Source organism: Podarcis vaucheri (assembly GCF_965113315.1).
Source record: "Podarcis vaucheri genome assembly, chromosome: 5".
NCBI lineage: Eukaryota > Metazoa > Chordata > Lepidosauria > Squamata > Lacertidae > Podarcis > Podarcis vaucheri.
In genome coordinates this window covers 47564495-47586493 of record NC_138763.1, presented here as the reverse complement: position 1 = coordinate 47586493, position 21999 = coordinate 47564495, and the positions used below count along the sequence as shown (strand labels likewise).

The 21999-nt window shown below is 39.6% G+C and overlaps 2 protein-coding genes across 5 annotated transcripts in view; one reads left to right on the top strand and one right to left on the bottom strand.

Moving 5' to 3' along the window:
* The window catches only part of CFAP43 (cilia and flagella associated protein 43), a 46496-nt gene extending 30224 nt beyond the window's left edge, over nt 1–16272 (top strand). Inside the window, exons 21-39 of the mRNA XM_082225227.1 lie at nt 935–1060; nt 1530–1634; nt 3012–3128; nt 3797–4003; nt 5128–5334; nt 5737–5826; nt 5928–6008; nt 7241–7366; nt 8323–8442; nt 8523–8630; nt 9355–9441; nt 10333–10421; nt 11356–11563; nt 12275–12387; nt 12838–12997; nt 13747–13911; nt 14311–14391; nt 15358–15511; nt 16043–16272. Of these exons, the coding sequence (XP_082081353.1) occupies nt 935–1060; nt 1530–1634; nt 3012–3128; nt 3797–4003; nt 5128–5334; nt 5737–5826; nt 5928–6008; nt 7241–7366; nt 8323–8442; nt 8523–8630; nt 9355–9441; nt 10333–10421; nt 11356–11563; nt 12275–12387; nt 12838–12997; nt 13747–13911; nt 14311–14391; nt 15358–15511; nt 16043–16218 (2520 nt within the window). The 3' untranslated portion in view covers nt 16219–16272. The remainder of the gene's footprint in view (nt 1–934; nt 1061–1529; nt 1635–3011; nt 3129–3796; nt 4004–5127; nt 5335–5736; nt 5827–5927; nt 6009–7240; nt 7367–8322; nt 8443–8522; nt 8631–9354; nt 9442–10332; nt 10422–11355; nt 11564–12274; nt 12388–12837; nt 12998–13746; nt 13912–14310; nt 14392–15357; nt 15512–16042) is intronic.
* A 489-nt stretch (nt 16273–16761) lies between these two features.
* Nucleotides 16762–20661, bottom strand: SFR1 (SWI5 dependent homologous recombination repair protein 1). Of its 4 annotated transcripts, none has more exons than XM_082225280.1 (4): nt 19739–20661; nt 18968–19086; nt 18085–18495; nt 16762–17090 (listed from the first exon to the last, which is right to left on the bottom strand). In XM_082225280.1, the coding sequence occupies exons 2-4, from the start codon at nt 19064–19066 to the stop codon at nt 16899–16901; spliced, it is 702 nt and encodes a 233-aa protein (XP_082081406.1). In that variant the 5' UTR covers nt 19067–19086; nt 19739–20661; the 3' UTR covers nt 16762–16898. The 4 variants fall into 4 exon arrangements, with proteins under 4 accessions (XP_082081406.1, XP_082081407.1, XP_082081408.1 ...); XM_082225281.1 differs by lacking the exon at nt 19739–20661 and adding an exon at nt 19468–19552; XM_082225282.1 differs by lacking the exon at nt 19739–20661 and adding an exon at nt 19474–19552.
* Between the last annotated feature and the right edge of the window lie 1338 nt (nt 20662–21999).

Below are 21999 nucleotides of genomic sequence, written 5' to 3'. Positions count from 1 at the left end.
CATCAATCGAAGAAGAAGAGGGGGGCGCTTTCGTGTTTCTTGTTGAAGGCGCAATTTGAGCTCAGGTGCCTCAGCTTCATCTTGATGGACGGTCGCTAGTGTGAGCGGCTCTGAGGTTAATGGCTGTATGCAATAAATCTTCTTGTAAATACAACTATTGCGTGCTGATTATCTGAGCCAGCAGCCTGCCAGATCCTGACAGTCACATAGATCCCAAAGAAACAAAAATACGATCAGCGCATTTCCTTATTGAGATATTCCAGAACAATTAGGCAAAGAGGATGAACTTTTCAGTTATCCCATTAACAGCGTACAGTGGTACCTTGGTTTCTGAACATAATCTGTTCCAGAAGACCGTTTCAGTTACGCAACGTCCAAAAACTGAAAACTCAATATGGAAGCCTCAATACAGAAAAGTCAATATGGAAAAGTCAATATGGAAGCTGTGTGGCATGTTCGACTTCCAAGGCACATTCAAAAACCGAAGCATTTACTTCCAGGTTTTCGGCGTTCAAAAACCGAAATATTCGAAAACCAAGGTGTTCAAAATCGGAGTACCACTGTATTTGCACCAGTGTAAGTCTACACAGCAGGACCGGCAGCACTTAACAATGCTAATCAAGTGTGTGTTTTATGGGTTCTAGCTGCAGAATTTGTCTGATAGCTCTTGGGGTTGCTTTTCCAACACCTGCATGGAGAAGGAGCAGTGTCTGAATCATTCCAAACTTTAAATGCACTATGTAGATATATATTTGCTGATATTAAAACATGGAGACGCAGACTTCCCAAATACTTCCCAAAGTGGAACCACTCAAAGGCTGTTTGACTTTCTCATCCATGTCCACTGTATGTTTGGACAAGCACGTTGCACCTTCACTTTTTACAAACACATTTTGAGCCTCCCTCACTAATACTTTATCATTTAAAAAAACAGATTCAGGATATGATGTTTGAAAATGCAATGGTACCAAAAAATGAGATGCTGGAGCAATACGAATTCAATCTGGACGTAGAAGAACAAGACAGACAGCAAGTGCATAGTGAAGCAGAAGTGGCAAGGGTAAGGTGAACTTGTGGGGAAAGATTGCTGCAGAAGAGAAAGAAACATTGGGGACAGAGTAAAGAACTAGAACACAGGAACACCAAATGCTGGCCGAAGCTTTTAAAGTTACCTAAGGCAGGGGTGGGGAACCTTTTCTGGTTGATGGGCCAGATCCTTATCCCCCTACCCTGGGAGAACCAAACTTGGCAGGTGGCCAGCTGTATCCACTCCACCACCAATCAGACAAAACCCACAAAAATCAGCACACATTCTTATCTGCAGGCAGTTATCTTAACAGGACAAACAGACTGACACAGGCAAACAGGCCAGGCAGGGAGCAGGGGTCAGGGTGCTTCAAACCAGCCCTTTCCTACTTAGTCCTCCTGTAAGTTTGCTTAGCACATTCTAATATATATATATATGATTTTCATGTAACCTAGTGGAATTTGTATCCTTCTCGTTTGTTTTTTTCTATTATAAAAAAAAGGTAAAGAAGGATATAGAGATGGAAAATCTGGCCAACTGCTATTTACGTGAGATCATCAAACAAGAGTGTTGGGATACCATGTTGGTTAAAGGGCGTTCAGTTAAGGTAACATTTATTGACTTTTTCTTTCAGCTTGGTCCTGTTGTAATTAAAGTACTGAAGTAAAGTAATTAACACAGCAATTCTATACATGGCTACTTGAATTAAGGCCCTTTGCTTTCAATGATGCTTACGCCCACATAAGTGTATATGCAGGATACTGTCCCATGAGCCAGAAGATCTCGTGGACAAAACTCAATAAAATATTAATAGTAAAAGAATGGCAGCAAAAACTATTGGAATATGCAGAAATGGCGAAACTCACCCGAAGAATAAGAAATCAAGATAACAGAGTCCTTAATTTAGACTGGAAATCGTTTATTGAATATTTTAAAAATTATTGTAAACAGATACAATCATTAGCAGGATTAATGTAAAGACGTGCAGTGAGATAAAACCAATTTTGAATGTATGGGACAATTAATAATTAGGTGTAAATTAGGAGATGCAGTTAAGACATGAATTTAAGCAACTGCAGAAAGGGGGCGAGGGAGATCGAAATGGGGTATTGGAATTTGATGTAAAATGGGAAATGATAAGTAAAATTTATATAAAAAAGAGAAATCAGAATAAACATAGTAGGAGTTAAAAAAATAAATGAATGAATAATAACAAATTTGAAAACTATGCTAATTAGGAGAGAACTAGACTCAGTTCTGAGTCCAAATGACATGACAAGCTATGATAACTCAGAAGCAAAAGCTGCCAAACTCCTCTCCATACATGAAGAGGGGGCTTGCTTTGGCTTGTTCCTGCTCATTCACATTGCACTAAATTGTAGTCTAGCAGGCTGTGCAAACACAGCCAAAATATTAGTTGCATTGTATCATATTGACTTAAAAATTCATACGTGGGGTTTTTTTCAGGCCAGAGATACTAATCATATCTCAGACAGAACTGATCAAAGGGGAGATTTTTTTTAAGGATCTAGAGAACAGGGCAGCCTAGAAAAGCTCCAGGGCCTTGGTGAAAAATGAATTATGCAATCTCTTAGTTTGTCTGGTCAAATTGTGGGAAGTCTCCCACAGTTGTTGAATGAGAAAATCCCAGGTTCAATCCCTACTATCGCTAGGTGGGGCTAGGGAAGTATCCTGACAAACCTGGAGAGATGCTGCCAGAGTAGACAACACTGATAGGGGGACCAATGGTCTGACTCAATATGATAACTTCCCATCTTCCTGTGTAAGGCTTCTCCATATTAGCAGGTTATGACTTTGAAATCTTAATTTTGTTACAATTGGCAGGAGCTGGCGTTTGGATTGTTGGTGTAAATTTCCAAATGAATGGACAGAGCTTGCACATGTCAGTGTTAAAAATTTTCTTGAAGTAGCATGAAAGAACCTCACCCACAGAATCTTTATTTCCCCCTTCTCCACCCAAAAGGCCTTCCACTCATCCTGCGAAGTTCAGAATTACCCAATGAAAGAACAGAGTCCAGAAGAACAGTACATGTTGGAGAGAGTTTGTTATTTAAAGAAGATTGAATCAATAGATCTAAAGGTAGAATCTCTTTACCGCCACCAAAAATAAATCCCCATCCACATGTTCAGATTATATAATAACCCTAATGTTCAAGGCCATCCTCTTAGAGGTTTCCCATGCTGAATGAAGTGATATTGTTCATTATAAACCTTACACCTCATAATTTAGAATTTTGCTCTTAGAAATACTCCCTCATTAGCTCTATATCCTTAACCATGAATTTAAAACAATTGCATCTACTATGTGTCTGAGCAATACAGACAGAAAACTCCTATGAACAGTACATATGAAACAGCAATTCATGTTAAAATACTCGATCTCCTTGGAAACATATAACATGGAGCACAGAAGTCAGTATTCCCATGAGCTGATGTGCTTACCAGTTCTTCCTGGTAGTTGCCCTGAGATTACTGCTGCCCTGACTATTAAATAAACTACTTTTGTCAGAGTTTAGCTCCTTGAATTCCTGCCTTTTTCATCTGAGAGGTTTGCTTGCCATGTGCCTTCAGGCGATGCCCTGTTCACTTTGTTTTCGGGCGCTCACCTTGCATATATGTATATTTTAATCTGAAAAACTGGGATTGTTTCATTCCAAATTCTCGGATATGTGTTCTGTAGGATCCATATGATTTTGGCACCATGTGTTCAATTGTTCTAAGCTGCTGTGTTGTTTTATACATATCTAGCTTCGAAGGCAAATCGTTGAATTTGAATCTCAACCTTCAGTCATTGAAGGGGAAAAGACAGAGGAAGGGGAGAAGCAGGAAGAAGAAAAAGTAGATGCTCTGGTGGGGAGCCTGAGTTCACTTTACGGTGGAAATACATCAACTTTATACCACCAGCTAGAAGTGCACACTCGAGAGGAGAAGATTAATCAAATTCTATTGCTACGGGTAACTTTTTCATAGGTGTTTGCTTATTATTTCATTAACTATATCTAGTCAAAACTGCTCTTCAGTGTCCTCTGATGGGATAGGGGTTTTTGCTGCAAAACTGTTCACACTATCTTATTTCTTTGGAATTTTGATCCTTCATTTACTTGCTTTTTATACTCTCTTTTTTATAAAAGGGAATGACAGAATGCAGGCCACATAAGCAACAAATGTGGCTGCCCATTATCACAAATTTTGCTTGGAACCTGTTAATTGCTTGGAACACGCTAGAATCCAAATGATATTTTAAGTCAGTTAATAATATTGATTAAGGAGAGTCCATCTTTGATACAAGGACTGAAGAAGATTGTCTTCTAGCTATGTAGTTCTAGGATTCTATTCAAAGGATAGTATAGTATCCTTTGAAAGTTAGTAAATATGAAATCCCTTGTCAGCTTAAATTTATGTGGCATTTGAATGTGCTCTATCTATCTATCTATCTATCTAATAACCCATCTTTTCTCCAGGGAGCTCAAGGTGCATACATGGTTCTCCTCCTCCCCATAATTAATCCCCACATCAACCCTTTGCAGTAGAATAGGCTGAGAGGCAGTGACTGGCCCAAGGTCACCCAGTGAGCTTCATGGCTGAGTAGAGTGAAGACTCCTGCCTGATATTTACAGGCAGGGAGTTCCAAAGTGTAGGGGCTGCCTCACTAGTGTACAACAAATAGTATGTGGCACCTGTAACAGTGCTAGTTCCATAGACTGAAGCGGTTGAGTGGGCATGCTGTTAGGAAATAATTTTATTACCACATTTGTTCCAGAGTATAAAACAAAGCTGACATTCTTTGCTGAAACAACTTCTGTTGGAGTTATTGAAGATTTTGAGCTTCACAAAGCTCTTCTTTAAGCAGAATGAGGAAACTGAAATGATGCTTTTGAGTGTGTATTACAGTGGTACCTCTGGTTACAAATACTTCTGGTTACGAACACTTCAGGTTCTGAGCTCCGCTAACCCAGAAGTAGCTGATCCCGGAAGTAGCTGTCATTGTGGGAACTAGTCTACGGGTTTCATTATGTGGTTTAGAATTTTACCACATACCTTTTGCAGTATTGCTGCCACCTTCTTACCTGTTATTTCAGAACATCATTTACAATGTGAAGAGTCATTTCAATAAGGAGTTTGATGCAGTCATCCGAATGAAGGACCTAGAAATTGCACGTGTTCAAGAAAGAAACGTTAGAATCGCAGAGATCCTGATGCAGCTGGAACTCCAAGAAGAAATTTGGGTGCCAGTTCTTTCCGAGAAAGAGAAGCCAGACCAAGCACTGATCATTCTGGACTCAGAGGTTGAGTATATAAAATTCAGATCTTTCTTGCCTTGAACACTAAAAGTGCACAAGTAACCTGAGGAGCTGCATCTCTTCAAAGAGGATTGAACACATCCTGAGCTTCCCCAGCAGGCTGCTAGGATAGATGGGTGGGGCTGCCCAATTGGCAACTCAGTGTGTAGTCAATCCCAACAGGGCTTGAGGATCTGTTTCAACATTGTGACCTTGAAGATGTACCCCTTAACGTAGAATGTGGATATTTTAGGGTATAGACTCTACAAGGCCATAAGAGAGTCCAGTATTGTTGTCAAGCAGGGATGCTAAGAAAATGACTGGTATTTAGCAGGTAGGGCGGGGACGGTGAATTCTCAGACAGCCTATTTGCTGAAAAAGCTGAATCTGAACGTTTTGTCTTCACAGATCAAAGTGGAAAAGTACTTGACCCCATTGCAGAAAGCAAAAGAAAAAATTATGTCTAGAGTTCACTATAAACGACGTCTTGCTGCTCAGGTAGTTTGGTGACAACAGGGCTTTATTTTCTACACTTTTCACTTCTCTCATCTCATGCTCCATTTCTACATTGTTACGTCTTACTTTGTTCTCGCTTTCAGGAGGACAATGCAAGAGAGCGTGGCCTTATGGACATGATGAATGGAGTCCTTGAAATAAAAAAGGAAGATATTTTAAAGATGGTGAGTCCTGTTTTTATCGACTCATAGCTAAAGTAAGACTTCACATGACAACAAATAAATATAGCATTAATCTCATAAAGAGAGACCTTAAACACTTGTTCTAGGAAACTAATATCATTCAGCACTAAAAATAGCCCCAAAACTAAGCAGTGCTTAGATAGGTGGCCACCATGGAACTAAACATATATCATGCTGCCTTGGGTTCTATGATTGAAAAAGGTGGGATGTAATTGTAAGAAAGTAAACAATAAAAATAGATTGGAGAGGTAGTGACGACTCTATGGCTGGGCTTCCCCCCGTGGCATGATAGTGGATTAACTCCACTCAATATGCCCCAAGAACTCTCCACCCATGTCTTTTGTAATGAAATGTCACTTGTGTCCAGACTCAGACTCTGTGTGGGGAAAAAGCCCCTTTCACTTCAGGTAGCAGCAATAAGGCAAGTTTTTCCTATAACTGGATGCACAAGGCATCCCCAGTTGTCTTTCCCCCAAGTAATCAAAGTGTACCTAAGGGCAGAACAATAACCTCCATGGCATGCAACTAACAATAGATCAAGGACCCCAATTTTACATTCCCATACTTATACAGGAAAACAGATATGTTGGTGTAACATGTGACTTTGAAGAGGCAAAATGCTTACACTTTAGATCACAAACCAACCAAAATTCCCTGTGACACCTGAACCTGGGAAACTGTGGTTCATTTAAACTATGGTGAGAACGAACCAGGATCCAAGTGAGGTTTCAAAACCTTGGTTTCCCCCCTCAAATTCTAGTATAAACTAACCACAGGTCCCCGAGTTCACACCCGTGGGAGAGTGTTGTTAGTTTAAAATTAAAAGAAGCTGGAAGTGAACAAGTCTTAATGTAGTGAAGTTCTCAGTCAGCTGGGATTACCAAGAAACCTCATATTGCTTGACTTAAATGTTTCAAAGGAACAATTAATGTTGTGAAATAGGCCTAGAACTAAAGAAAATTGCCAACAAAATATACGGCATGGGATATCTTTAGGTTATTGGTAAACTGGATAGAGAATACACTAATCACATCAGAAATGAGGAACTGTGCAACAGCCTACACAGCAACAGTTCATTGATTATTTCCATCATGATGTTGAGTGTCACCAGAAAGTAACATTCTGAAATTTAAGGTATACATCCTTTAAGCGTTATAATGTTAGTAAATATCCAGTGCTGTTTTTGAATCTCTCTCCCACTTTTATATATTCAGGAGATTCCAGCACCTGCTTTTACAGTAAAACAAGAAGCACTGTGGAATGAAGATGAGAGAAAAATATATAAAGAATATGAGAAGAAAGTTAAGGAACTGAATGAAGAGAGAGAGAAACACAGAAAGGTAAACAGAAATAAGATGAGAAGGAGGATTATCAAGGTTCTCAGCCTTTAAAAAGTATTTCTACCTGCTTTAAGTAAATCCAAATCTAGTATGATTAGTTTGAAAGTTTATTTGATGAGGCAAAATGAAAATGTAAACCATAACTAGCTTTCCAAGAATTGGGTATTGTCATGTTGTTAAAAACTATCTTATCATGTTTTTTTACTCAAGTTGTAATTGAACAGAGTGAATAATTAGTTATAAGTACAACAGTATTAGATGAGAAAGAAAAATAACAATCTTTGCCTTGCATTTTTAGATTGAGAAAATCAAGTTGCTATTCATGGCCTGTTTTCACAACTGGACAATTCACATTAAAATTAACTCGCTGGAAGTGAACAAGTCTTAATGTAGTGAAGTTCTCAGTCAGCTGGGATTACCAAGAAACCTCATATTGCTTGACTTAAATGTTTCAAAGGAACAATTAATGTTGTGAAATAGGCCTAGAACTAAAGAAAATTGCCAGCAAAATATACGGCATGGGATATCTTTAGGTTATTGGTAAACTGGATAGAGAATACACTAATCACATCAGAAATGGGCATATTTAAGCCAAACTGTGGCTGCTGAGAACACCAGTTGTCAGCTGGACCCACTGGCTGCCTTTCTCCATCAGTCTGGTTTTATTTTCTGGTTATTATTTCTTTATTGGTTAATTATTTTTGTTCATTCCCCACCCAGGGCTAATTACCTGCTAAATGACTAATAAGATAAGAGAGGATGCCATGTGTCTTCAGTGTTTCAAACCTGATTGTTGCTGGGCTTGTTCTTACAAACATGAACATCTAGAATTTTACATGCTTTAAAAACAAAGTATCAGATTTTAAAAGGAGCACAAACAAAAAGTTCATTGAGCCGCAATCTTACATATAATCTATATTCAAACACAGCACCTTTACCCCCCTTCCACCCCTTAGATTCTGGACACTGAATTGAGGAAACTTCAAAGTTCTATTCAGGAAACTACACAATCCTTTGATGAAATTGTGACAAGGCTCTTTGAGAAAAAAGTCAACTCAGAAATGGTTATATACCAGGTGAGCGTCTGCATGTATTCACCAGTGCTACTTCCTTACAAACTACAGTCTGACTGTTCCTTTTTGAAACCTTTTCCTAGGAAGAACTCAAAATAACTAACCTCCTTTACTCACTACTTTTGGATGAAGAGCTGAGCACAAGAGAAGCTGGGCTCCATCACTATCTTAATAAAAAGAGGAAGGAAAAGGTAAAAATAATTTTTGGAATTTGACAAAGTACCTGCTTCTTAATGGAATCTGCCCAACACTCTACAGTAATTCTCTCTAAAATCTCTCCTCTTACTGAATAAGCCACCAAATACATAGATACTCCGGTACATAAAAGGTAAGGTAAAACGCCCCTGGACGGTTAAGTCTAGTCAAAGGTGACTGGGGCTGCAGCGCTCATCTCGCTTCAGGCCAAGGAAGCCGGCGCTTGTCCACAGACAGCTTTCTGAGCCATGTGGCCAGTATGACTAAACCACTTCTGACACACTGTAACACTGTGACAGGAGCCAGAGTGCACAGAAACGCTGTTTACCTTCCTGCCACAGCAGTATCTATTTATCTACTTGCACTGGTTTGCTTTTGAACTGCTAGGTTGGCAGAAGCTGGGACAGATCAACGAGAGCTCACCCCATTGCGCTGATTTGAACCGCTGACCTTCTGATCAGCAAGCGCAAGAGGCTCAATGTTTTAGACCATAACGCCACCCGTGTCCCTTTTTTACTCCTGGTGCTGTGCATGTTACGCTCTCCTTCTATCTGTTGATGGCAATTTAGTATCTGTGTGAGCATAGAAACACTGTTAAAGAATGTATTGAGTTTCAAGGACAAGGGGCTAATTTTTCTGGGAACGGTTGTATGTACATTATTGCTCACTTGACTTTTTCTGTTCCAAAAGTAGTCAATCATATCTACTTTTTTGGTGTAGGTAATATCTAATGAAGCAGTTAAGACATCCAGAGCAGAAGTGGACGCCCACAGAGAAGCCTATGACATCTTAGTTGTTGAAGACAAAGTAAGAACCTTAAAACCAGATCTCCAAACTGTTCAGCTGAAGCTGTAGGATTAAAACTCACAAACTGTGTTGAGATTACTTGGACTAAACTAATTTTACATTCAAGTAATCCAACTCAATTAAGTTGTTGATCACATGTAGATCATTCCTATGTAGAAATGGTCTGTTTTTTGTTTTTTAAGCAGTACTAGTGTTTTGATACTAAACTGCCATTGTACTATTTTGTGAGTAAATGGAAATAAATATGCCTAGATATTTGTGAAAAATTCATGAGCTAAGACCTAAATAGCTAGGGATTGCATGGACTTGACTGGTTTTCACTTGGTATTTCTTCTTATTCTCTCCACCATTCTTTCCATAAGACTCTGTTTATTTATAAAGCACCACCAGTGTATTTGACATTCTAAAATGTGTAAGAGGACAGCTCCCTATTGGATTTTTTAATTAAGCTTGCTGTTCTAAAAATGAAATGTGAGGGCAATGTTGGCCTGAGATATATGAAATAAAGTGTTAAAATTATGCCTCTTCCCTACACATTAACTGACTCATAAAGCTGGAGGTTGAGCTCAGGATTTGGGCACTGCTTCAGATGGATAGAAAGGTAAAGGTGAACAGTTAGCCTTGCTTTATGCCAGCCAGCACCTGGGCCTCAGGTTCCCCACATCTTGTTTATAGCATATTGCAAAGCTGCCTTGCTGAATGTCTAGATTCTGTTAATAACACTCTATATTCTACTAAAAAGTCAGCTTCTATACTCTGCAGCTCTATCAGTGCAGGTTCTCAACTCCTTCAGTGTTTTCTATAGATCTTTCTCATGCAGGATGGTGCATACTAACACTGTTAAACTTAGACCAGACTGACATAAGGTTGTGCTTTCCTCTTCACTGTTAGCTTATGGAACGTGGATTTAGAAAGGAATTTTCAGATCTTCCCACTCATCATATTGATCAGCTATTCAAACTTTACAAACGTCGACCAAGGTAAGCTTTTGTGTTGATCCCAACCTTTTGCTGGAGCTCTTTGTTTTTTTGTTACAGTAGAAAGGAAAATACTTTTCCATGGGTGGCAGTGTTTTATTAGAAACAGTATAAATTGCTTTCAAAACCAGCAAATAGAACAGGATAGTAATGATGCCAGAACCATTATTATAAACTATCAGCTTACGTTGTTCATCTTGGCAAACAAATAGTTCTTGCCTTAACTGGCACCTTTTTCCTTATTAAACTCAGTTCCATGCAGTTTTTCCCACATTATAGCTTGCTCAACTAGTAAGACCCAGCTTGAGAATCTGTGAAGCTCAGCAGTGGCTAACCTGTGACACTCTTAATATTTTTGGGCTTCAACTCTTTCCAATCTGTGCGAGCATGGACAGTGGTTAGGGATTACCACTCCAGCAACTTGTTTTCAGTGGCGTATTATTGTGGTTTTGAATAACTCTAAGGACCTCCTTGACTTTCCCTTTCAACTTTCCTTTTATCAGTCTCCTCATTTTGGGGAGGTTTCCTTTTTTGAAGTCAAAATGTGACTGTATGTATTGGACTTTCTTGGCCATTGTCCACTTTCATCTATGTTAAATATGATAGGACCATGGACACTGTTCCCAGTTAGTTCAACGCATACATTTTACTTCAAGTCCTGGGTGCCATTTACAATTAAGTCACTAAGCCTCAAGCTATGAAGGTGAGCAGTCCATACTGCCACCCCAGTGCTCCATGGAAAGGAATGTAGGCTCTACTGCTGGTCAGTATGTGGAACTGTAAAAGTAAGCAAGTAAACAAGAAGGTAGCCAGTAACACCTACAAACTTTGCAAAAGAAATACAACTAGAAACAGTGATCTTAATGACAAGCATCCTTATTCTGAATGCATAAGCAACCTGTAGCAGAATCCTAATTTGTCTGTTCCATGGCGGAAGAGCTCTCAGGGCGAAGGTTCCAGCGGATTCTGCTAACCCCTATGGTGAACGGCCGGGCTCTGCAGAGGCTTTAAAGGCTGCTCTTGCCCATTTAATGAAGGGCATTGACGAAATGGATGAACCTGAAAACAAACCTGAGGGTCTTGACCTTCCCAACTGGGAACGTTTCTGTGAAGCTCGGCGAGCCAAGGTGGAAAGTGAACAGATGGTAGGGAACGCTATTTGTACTGTGCTTTGAAAAATATTTTCATAGTTGAACAACATTCTGGTAATCTGATCTGAACTGAATGTTATACCAGAGGTCAGAGTTCCACAATGCTCACCTGGTAGGAAATGTATGGACAGGCTCTAATGATCCCACAAGGCAAAAAGCTCCTTTTTTATTCCTTTCTAGTCTTTGTATGCAGAGAATACATGTGCCAAGTCATCAGCATCACAACATCCTAAACACTCCAATAACAGGGTGAATAACAGTGGTTTAGCATGCTATGCTCTCAAGCTATATTACAAACACACGCCACTTTTAGCCCACAGGCTCCCAAAGTAGTGAGCAGCATCACAGTACAACAAAGGATACAATCGCAAGATAAGGGGGTGAGGATAAAAGAAAGCCTTCCCAAGCTCATGAGCACTCTCAGCAATCCTACATCCCACACATGAGAAACCTGAACAGACTACAAGAGATACTAAACATGTTTAGAGGAATTAAATGAGGAATTAAATAATTTAGAGGAATTATGTTAGAGGAATTAAATGATACTCTTACCTCTGAAAGCATCCCGAAGTATTAAGTTTAAACTATCAAAAGGGTGCAAGATGCTTGCAGTTCTGCTAAAGAAACTGAATCATATATTCTGACTCTTGGCAAAGAAAAGGTTGAGTGGTAATGTGAACATGTTCTGCCACCCTGTTTGCTTAGGTGAAGCAAAAAGCACTGATACTTGCAGAAATGCAGACTTTCCTTCAGAAGAGGACTGAAGATGATGAGAGGCTACGGAATGACATTGAGCAAGTTTTTGCTGAGCTCAATCTGTAAGCTTGCTTTTTCCTTTTATGTTTACTGACATTGTGGTATTACAGCCTTAACAAAGGAAAGCTACACTGCAGTCAGTTCCACTGACTCCTATTGCTTAGTTTGCTTTAAAAAATATTCTATGCTAAGGCTAACTATGTAACTAATGCCACACCTAGTTTGGTCCTTGGAAGGATTAATCCTCATTTTTAGCTACTAAGGTTCATAAGGTGCTGTTATGATTAATTCCTCCTTTAAATTCATTTTCAGGCCCAGACTAACCAGTACGCTGAGTGCTTAGACTGCAATCTTACACCCATCTTGGAGTAAACACAGTTATTTCTGAGTAGACATGTATAGGAATATACATTTGGAATATTGCTGGGAGTATTCCAAATACATTTGCCATAGTGTGATTTAGAACTATATATACCAGTTACTGAAAAAGTTTTTTCCCTTTGCAATTGTAGGCTTCGAGAGCAGAAGATGACATTTCAGCTAGATCTGATGGTCCAGTTTCTTTTTAAGCAAGGACAAGTAGAACTAGAGGGTACCAATTTAATACCAGATTACAGAGATGCTATTCTTATCAGCAGGACCATAATTGAAGAGCTGAACAGCGTAATCCGGGTAACTGGTCTTGTTTCAAAACTGAGTCTGTACAGATTTGCACTGAAATTCTAAATGGTGTATGCTACACCCATGTAGTGTAAATGATCTCTGTGCTTTTCCCATCTTGTAGCCATTAATAGGGTAAGCCTCAGTGGCATAGCGTGGGTTCTCAGCACCCAGGGCAAGGCAAGTAATTTGCGCCCCCTAACCCGTGGATTTTAGCACTCAAGTCTCTTCCGCGCCCCCCCCCCAGATGTTGCGCCAGGTGCAGCAGGCCCCCCCTGCACCCCCCACGCTACGCCACTGCTCCCACCACAAGTCTTCAGGACAGCCATCCGAAGGCTGGTGCGGGGAGAAGGTCTCTCCGTCCCACCGCCAGGCTTCGGAGCATCCTTCCGAAGGCTGGCGCGGGGAGAAGGTCTCTCCGTCCCATCGCCAGGCTTCGGAGGAGGTCCGAGGACAGTGGGGTTCCTGCTTCCTCAAGAAGGGCCGGCCAAACGCGCGCCCCCCAAATGTTGCGCCCGGTGCGGCCGGCACCCCTGGCACCCCTCACGCTACGCCACTGGTAAGCCTTAATAGTGGGCGAGTGACTCAAAAGCCAACACATTTAATAAATGCACAAAAAGGACCCTTCATTGGAATGTGGCTGCAGTTTCTGTTTTCTCTCATTACAGCTGGGATTTTAGAATTCCAGTCGATAAGTTCTTTCAGAAGTAAATAATAAAGCTATATATGGAGTCAATTTCTCTCCTACCCTGTACCCCCAGGCTCAAGGAGAAAGGAAAGTTGCCAGCATGGTGGAAAGCAAAGATTTCCGTAAAGGGATATTTCAGCTGGAATGGGAACATAAAAAAATGCGGATGCAAGTGGATGATCTGAACCAAAAGGCTCGAGATATTCAAAAGTTGAATGTTACCAAACATCATCAGATTGTAAGTTACCGCTCCAGATTTTACTATAAATTGAACCAACTCTATGTTTCAGGAAAGTGATTTTTATTCAGTTGTTTATCATCTTTCATTAATTGGTGCATCTAAGAGTTCTACTCTATATGAAGTATGGTGTTACTCCAGTGACATCTTACCCCAGGAATGGTGTTTGTGACTGGTATTTTGTGCATGTTCATTATTACTTCATAACTTTAGTATTGGCATGCTACCTAAGTAAGAACTACTTTGTGTACTGCCCAAATCTTTTGGTTTCTCATACAAAGTCCTAACACACTATTGAAGAATACTTACACAAAGGGATTCAGTTTGCATTGGGCAGCAAGGTTTAATGTCTGGAGCATCAACTCTGTTAGCTTGATTTTTCTCTGCTTTTAATCCCAGTTCTTAAATGCATTAAACTATGACAGCCGAGTGAATCATGAAGTCTCAATAATGGAAGGAACACTCAATTTTCTAGATAAGGTAAGCTCCTTTTGGAAATATGTGTATGGAGTGTCTGCCTATTTGACACACCCACCTTTAACTCAAAAGTATACAACCACCCTTACCATCCTTAGTTTTGGCACTACTTCCTTCTGGGTTTTGGCTAATGCCATTATTAAATAAATCTAATTTGCTTCCTTCTCCATTCTCTTCTTCAGTGTACAATCACTACCACCATCCAAAAAATCTGCCCTGTCTCCTATTAATATGTGCAGAGCTAGGCATAAGTTGTCCAATTGTAAAAAGATTTTCTCATGCTTTCTTCTCCCACTGCTGTATACACCTACACAGCTTTCTCGCTTCCAGTTTGTGTGGTATCACTTTGTGTTATACCAGTATTTTTTATTAATAAATATAAACAATCTCATCAAGATTTTAGAACAGCTTACAACAATTATATATACAATAAAACTTGTGTTTACAGTTTTCTTCATCCCCAAACTATTAAAGAGCTGCAAACATTTCAACACTTCCATGGTAACTAGCCCCACTGGCCCCAGTAAGATTTGCTTCAGTAAGGGCATATAGGATAGGATGAATCATCTTCGGTACTGAACATACATATTTCAAAGTTAAGTCTGTTTAAATGAGTGGGACTTAACAAGTTTTTACACGAACACTTTAGAATCCTGATCTTCCAGTTCTAAATGTTTTCACCTGCTTCCTCACCATCTTTTTATATTCCTGCTTTTCATGCAGAACTTTAATTTTTGTGTTAGTTTCATGCTATCAATATTGGATGTGTGTTTTAATGATAGTGTTATTGTTGCTGTTTTATGCAATATATGAATGCAATTTACTTTGAGCTCTTATGTTAGCCACTTTGCCAAAAAAATGTATGCTAAATACCCAAATCTATTTTACCAAGGAAATAAAACTTGTTTTAGCAACTTTTCATTTAACAGTTCTCAAGCAGCTTCTGTTTGCTTATTTTTAAATTTCCAGGTTCACAAGAAAAATGTACAACAATGTGAGACTGTCATGAAAGAGCTGGAGAAGCAAATTAGTGTGAAAGACGTAGCAAACCGAAAACTTAGCAAGGAATTACAAGAAATGCTTGTAATTGTGTCAGAAAGGCGGCATATTAATGAGGCTACTGGTGAGTCACATTTGAAGGATTACCAGGTTATCTGACGTCCTCTAACAGAAAGTTTAATCCACTGTTCATATCATTTTTCTCTCTCCTGAACTTCATCCTACAACACTCATACCAGTGTATATGTTATTAAAAGGATACAAATCAATCATAGAATGGTGGAAAAGTAACATGTGAATCAGGAGTGTGAGACAAGATCTTAAAGGCATCACTAATTTCTATGACGCTGATAAACTGTGCCCCATTTTTTTCCAAGATTATTTTGGGTTATTTCTATGATGGGGTAAATAGATTACACTACTCAATACAGCCAACTCTTGATATTCATCAGGGTGCAAAGGAAATAAGTGTTTTATCAAATGCAAAACTGGAGCTAGTTCATGTTTCCATCAGCAGAATGAGAACTGTTTCAATGTTGTTCCCACAATGCTCCCCTTTAAACATATGAAGAAAGCAAATCATATGGATCAGTTTGTCAATCTGTTGCACATTCTATATGACCAGACACATTCTTTTTTATTCTTTTTTTTACAGACTCGGAGCTGCTTAATCAAAGGGTTTCTAAAGAGCATTACGAGGACATTGTGCAGAGACAGCAGCTTGTGGATCTTGCAAAAGCACAGGCACAGGAGTTGTCAGTCCTTCAAGCTGAAGTGGAGAGACTGAGAATGAGAACATTCCCAGCTTTCTTTGATGTGCAAGAGTTTTAGCAAGGTGATTCGTCCGCAACTAGAAGCAATAAATTTCTCGTGTTAAATAAAAAAGTGGGTTTTTCCTAAGCACATTTAAGATAGCTTTAGATATTACATTGCAACTCGTTTTGATTCTCAAAAGACATATTATTCACTATGTATTTTACAATGGAATAAAAAAAGAAATACCTATATTATATTGTGCTTGTTGTGTGGTGGTGAAACCTTTGAGGCTTGCCAGGAGTCAAAGACAGTTGTCTAAAGCACAATACAGGCAGTGGGCCAAATGTTGTGCAGTGGGGATATGAACTTTAAAGAAGTGTGTGAAAGAAAGTAGGACTGAGTGAAAACTTCAGCTAAGATGCAGGAAAAGCAGACTGCACCACCTGTAGAAAGGAAAGTGGATTGGCAAAACAGAGCTACTGGACTTTTAAAATTGCAGCAGTGTAAGTGTGGCAGTTGTCTTCTATTCTAACAGCAGCTTTAAGACCTAAAGGGGCACTGAGAATCAAGGATAATGGGATGGGGGCTGAGTTTCACATACTGATTGAACTAATCAGATACTTTTTGCAGCAGTCTTTTAATGTTTAAAAGATTCAAGGATTCACAACAGTCCAGCAATGCAGCTCAAAAGCCAAATTTAAACTTTGAAAATATTTATCTTCTGATGTGTTAAGAATGAAATAGAAACAGCCGTATCATGCATCTGTAAAGTCTTCTTCTGTTCTAATGTAATGTAACAGTTTATCATCTAATCCAAAATTGTCTATCAATTGAGTGAGACTTAATTTCCTGCCATCTGTAGACAAGGATGACTGTAGCTCATATAGCATTGCTTGGGAACTGCACCGCCATTTTGATATTAGAGACCGCAACTCTGTTGGGTTATTCTGAAAGAGGTAAAGACAAAAAAGCTGAAGTTGTTTGGTAATATCCCAGTATTGATTTAACAAACAAGCATACATCACACTTGACAAGTTCTCTCCCTTTTCCAAATCTGCAATATTTGAAAACTTAAGTGCTAGACCTCTCAACAATAAAAAATTAAAAGATTCTAGTGGAAAATTTACCTAAAAGAATGGCATTTAAAAATTATGTTTTATCAATATTTGGTATCTAGATACTTTCCATATTGGACATTAGCCTCATTTTGCAGCATTTGCTTGAAGAACTACTTCCTATTTACACAGAACCATCAATGTACATAGAGAGCTTCACTTGTTCCATCAGCACAAGTACTTTTCACTGTGCAACTGAGCCTCCCTTCCCATGCCCCTAAATCTCTTCTGGGTTCTCCCCCAACCCACTGAAGCAGATCTGGGGAAGGCACTTGAGGGTAGAGAAAGGGCGGGGGGAATTCTATTGCACAGAAGGAAATCCTTGGGCTACCAGAAAAAATGCTATGGATACTGTGCAGAACTGAATCACTGAAGGCAATTGACTTAAGTGTCCATTGATTTCAATGAGTCTACTCCAAGTATGATTAACATTAAATTATCACCTTCATAATTTTACAGAGCTAAAATGAGATATAATTTTTATTCAAGATAAGTCACAAAGGAAGAAAGACAGCGGGAGAGACACAAGGACTTGCACATAAACAAGACTTGCACATAAGTGCATTTTTTTGGTGTCAGCATCCTGTGTCTACAATAAGTCATTTCTATGGTTGACGATGGCTACACTGCAAAATGCCAGATGGGAGCAGCATTTGGGTTAATGTAGTACTTCGCTTAATTACAGTTCTAGAATTAAAAGAGAACTAAGGAAATATTGGAACACACATTTCCTTGCAGTACTTGCTTTTCTAAAAGCTCTCAATAGGGCTAAAAAAAAGGATCATTTTCAATTAAATACATTTTCAAGAACATTTTAGCGTCTCACCTTTGATCTGTACATTTTGACGAGTTTAAGTCTTCGAAGAAATTCCTCCTTTTCCTGAATCTTCTTTGCTAACATTCTCTTTTCATCCAATAGTTCCCGTTGCCTGCAATTTGTTTCTGACCGAACTTCTGGAGAACTTTGTATAGCTTCACTACATCCAGTATATTTCAATACACAGAGCTCTCTCTCTTGCAAAGCACTTTTCAAACACATGGTGGCATCAGGAACTTTTTCTAAATGTTCACCCTCATTTTGTGACTTAGAACATGCCTCTCCTTTAGATAAAGCCCTTCCTTCACAAGGACTACCGCTGTTTTCATCATCTATTTTAAGACGCTTTGCAACAGTGAAAGCTGAATGAAAGGACCGTCTTGCTTTCTTCAATCGTTCTCTTAGAGTTGCACTCATTAGCTAAAGTGAATGTAATATGGGAGTAGTAAGAAGGAAGTTTTTTTGTTTGTTAATAACAATGGTATATGGAAACAAAAAACAAGCTACCTGCATGAACCAATTTTTGTTTTGTTTTATATATGCATATACACATAACAGGCAAAAACAACAACACCCTAATGTTATCTATTATACCAAGCTTCCTCAAACTGCCCTTCAGATGTTTTTGAGACTACAATTCCCATCATCCCTGACCACTGGTCCTGCTAGCTAGGAATCATGGGAGTTATAGGCAAAACAAAACAAAACAAAAAACATCTGGAGGACTGAGTTTGAGGAAGCCTGTATTATACATATCTTTCTTACTTTAAGCTTGGGGTCAAATTTTGTACCAAGATTTCTTTCTCTCATTTGCAGAAACCTCCAAAGATTCAGTGACATAACACCAGTTTAGGAGCAGCTAGGAGGGAGAGACATAATAAAAACTACACACCTGTTTCCCTGAGCTGCTGCTACTGCTCTGAGCAGATGTCTCGCAGTTCTTTGGAGTGGAGCATAGAAGTGTAGATTTGTTTAATTCGGGTGTTTCCATTTTCAAAAGGCACTCAGTTGCTGGGGATAGAAAAAAAACCCTCAAAAGGCAAGTTTCATTTGTACATTTAAGACACCATTATTTTTATTCCAGTCAGCCTACAATTTCTCAAAATTGGAAAACCAGAGTTAACGAAGTTCGTGAGCAATTGGGATATGCTTTGATAATAAAACCTTCACTGGTGGCTATGCTCAAAAGGCCTCCCCCCCCCCCATGCAAGACTTCTATAACCATCACATGGCAGCAATTGAACAGGCAAAGATATTCCATTTCATTAAGAAACAGATGGTACAAGGAACACACCTGTTGCATTTCTGCTAAATGAATTAACGGTATATTATTATTATTATTATTATTATTATTATTATTATTATTATTATTACTACTACTACTACTACTACTATTACTATTATGAAAGGACTCCCAGCCTCCTCAATGGCCGTTTGCCTTTGCTGGACGGAGAGTGGTCTGACTACTGACTCCCAGGCATCGGAGCCTCTCCGTTCCGCGCAGGCGCGTCTGGTGAGAAGGAGTGAATGGGTCGGTGGGGTGGGCCTCCTTGTGGATTCGAGCGGGTAGGAACTGGGACGCGGGCGGACAAGAAGCCCCGCCCCTTAGAGCAACGGTTATACTCCTCTGCCCCGCCCATGCGCAGACACACCAACTCCTTACCTCAGAGATGATAACGTCAAGTCCGAGGAGCGGGCGAGAGAGAAACACATCTGCTCAAAACTCCCGCTCTGAGGGAAGCAGAGGAAGCAGGAGGCAAGGGCAAATCTCGTCTCGCGGTCTCCCGGCGCCTGCGCTCTCTTCTCAGAAAGGGGGCGGGCCGGTGTGGGGCGGAATCGCCGCCTTATATCGAGGGGAGCTGAGCGGGAAACTCTTTCCTGTACAGGCTTACTCGGAGGAAAGTCCTATAGGGTTCAGTAGGGCTTACTCCCAGGAAAGTGAATGCTACGGTTTGCAGTGTTACGAAGTAAAACTCGCTTGAAACCGGCCGGGCTTCCTTCTGAAGTAAACATGCGCGGGACGGCGCGTTGGAAGGAAATCACCTCAGAAATAAAATACGCCGTGTGTTGTTTTGTTTGTAACTCGCTGGATTTTCCACAGAAAATATGAATCGGGAATAAACGGCGGGGGCGGGCTGCCAGCGGTGTCGTTTGGATGCTGCGAAACACTTGTATGCTTGACACACAATAAGCATCTGTCTTCTTCCCACCCTCCAATGTTGGTTGGGTAAATTGTCCCTTTTGGAAACGTTATAAAACCACAATGTTTTTTTTATGCAACAACAAAAGAGAGTAGGCACAAGGATGTATAAAGTCATTCGCAGGGAGCAAATGAATAAGGAGGTGCTTGTTATGTGCACGTGCATCTAATGGGAACGATGCAGCTGTGATTCTGTCAGAAATAGCAGAACCCAAATTTCCTATCTTAAGGAATTGCCTAAGAGAGTCAGACTTGAAGGTGTTTACATTTTATTATTTTTTATTATTATTTTGAACAAGGTAGAATAGGAAAAAAGAGCTTTAAAAACTGGTGAGAGCTGCTTTAGGAGACTATTTGCCTTAAAAGTGAGGTAAAAATAAAACGAACAAGTTTTATTGTGTACTTAACTTTATAAAAAAAATTGTAGGAGCAAGAGAATTTACCTTTTCTAGATACTTGTATGGTGCTAAATGAATCTGAGCAGCAGTTCTGTGAATATTTATCTGAAACATGAAATTATGTGAGATTTACTTCAGAGTAAACCAGTGTTAGAAACAGAGACATGAAAGCTAGGAGCTAAATGGCACCTTAAATCTGTTTTTAATAACAAGAATACAAAGCTGAAAATGAATGAACTACATATAAAATCTTATATTCATTTTACACATGGTCTAGTCCTCATCTGAAGACTGCAACAAACAAACAAACACAAACAAACAAACACAAAGCCATACTTCTGCCTGCCTGCCTGCCCCCCTAATATTCTTAAGTGGGTCCCTTCTCCAGTCCTCAGAGAGTGACTGGAAGTGGGAAGGCAGAAAAAGGTATTTCATTCAGTGGCAGTTTTAATCTGAAATATTGGGCACAGTACTGCTTCCAGAGCTCAGAAACTGCTCGCATTAATGAAATTCCCTGTCGCAAAATGCGCCTAGAACAATGGGAGTTTCAAACACTGGAGTAAACAGCCTACAGTCAGGGATGGTCGTTCTTGAAATTGTTACTCAACATCAACATGAGTGAGTCACTCTCCAACATCATGCCACTTTAATGGAACAGGAATTCATTACCAAACCTGTCTGTAACATGTTTATTGTGTTATATAAGCACCACCTTATTGATCAATTAAGTTTTCATTTCAACAGCAGGGTTCAAACATTGCACAATCCAGTCTATATTCTGTGGAGAACACTTATCATAGTACTTGTGCTAATATTTGACTTATGTAGTGAACACGAGTTGGGGCAGGAGGTGGTCAAGTTGACCTCTCCAATTGCTTCCCTAAGTCATTTGTCATATTGGATAGTTCAGCTGAACCTATTACCAGGCAGGAAATCTAGAACCTTCCCATAAAATCCTGATGATGCCGTTGTTACTCACCCTACTTAGGAAATAGGTCTCAATTTGTATCTCAGAGATTTTCTACATTATATTGTTGATGTAGCTGAAAGCCAAACAGTTATGATTTACCCTGACAGACAAAGGACAGTATGCAGTCATGTTTCTATAGCCTGGAGCATTAAGGTGGAGAAGCTTATGCAGTTACCTGGTGTTGCAGAATTTCCTTAGCCGTTCCCATTCCAGTATGAACTTACAGTGTGTGGTTGTGGTTTTGCTAGTTGAATAACACTTGCTATATGAACGTTTTCTTATTTGTAAATTGCTATGCAACCTGGGCCACAGTCATGAATATGCTCTAGCAAAGATCACTTTGATTGGTGGTCATT

Bases quoted from the DNA above. Each gene is read 5' to 3' on its own strand.
- SFR1 (XM_082225280.1), bottom strand. From the start codon at position 19,066: ATGGAAACACCCGAATTAAACAAATCTACACTTCTATGCTCCACTCCA. The intron at 18,496-18,967 runs GTGTGTAGTTTT...CATTCACTTTAG, and splicing joins GCAGCAGCTCAGGGAAACAG to CTAATGAGTGCAACTCTAAG. The intron at 17,091-18,084 runs GTGAGACGCTAA...TACCTCTTTCAG, and splicing joins TCAAAATGTACAGATCAAAG to AATAACCCAACAGAGTTGCG.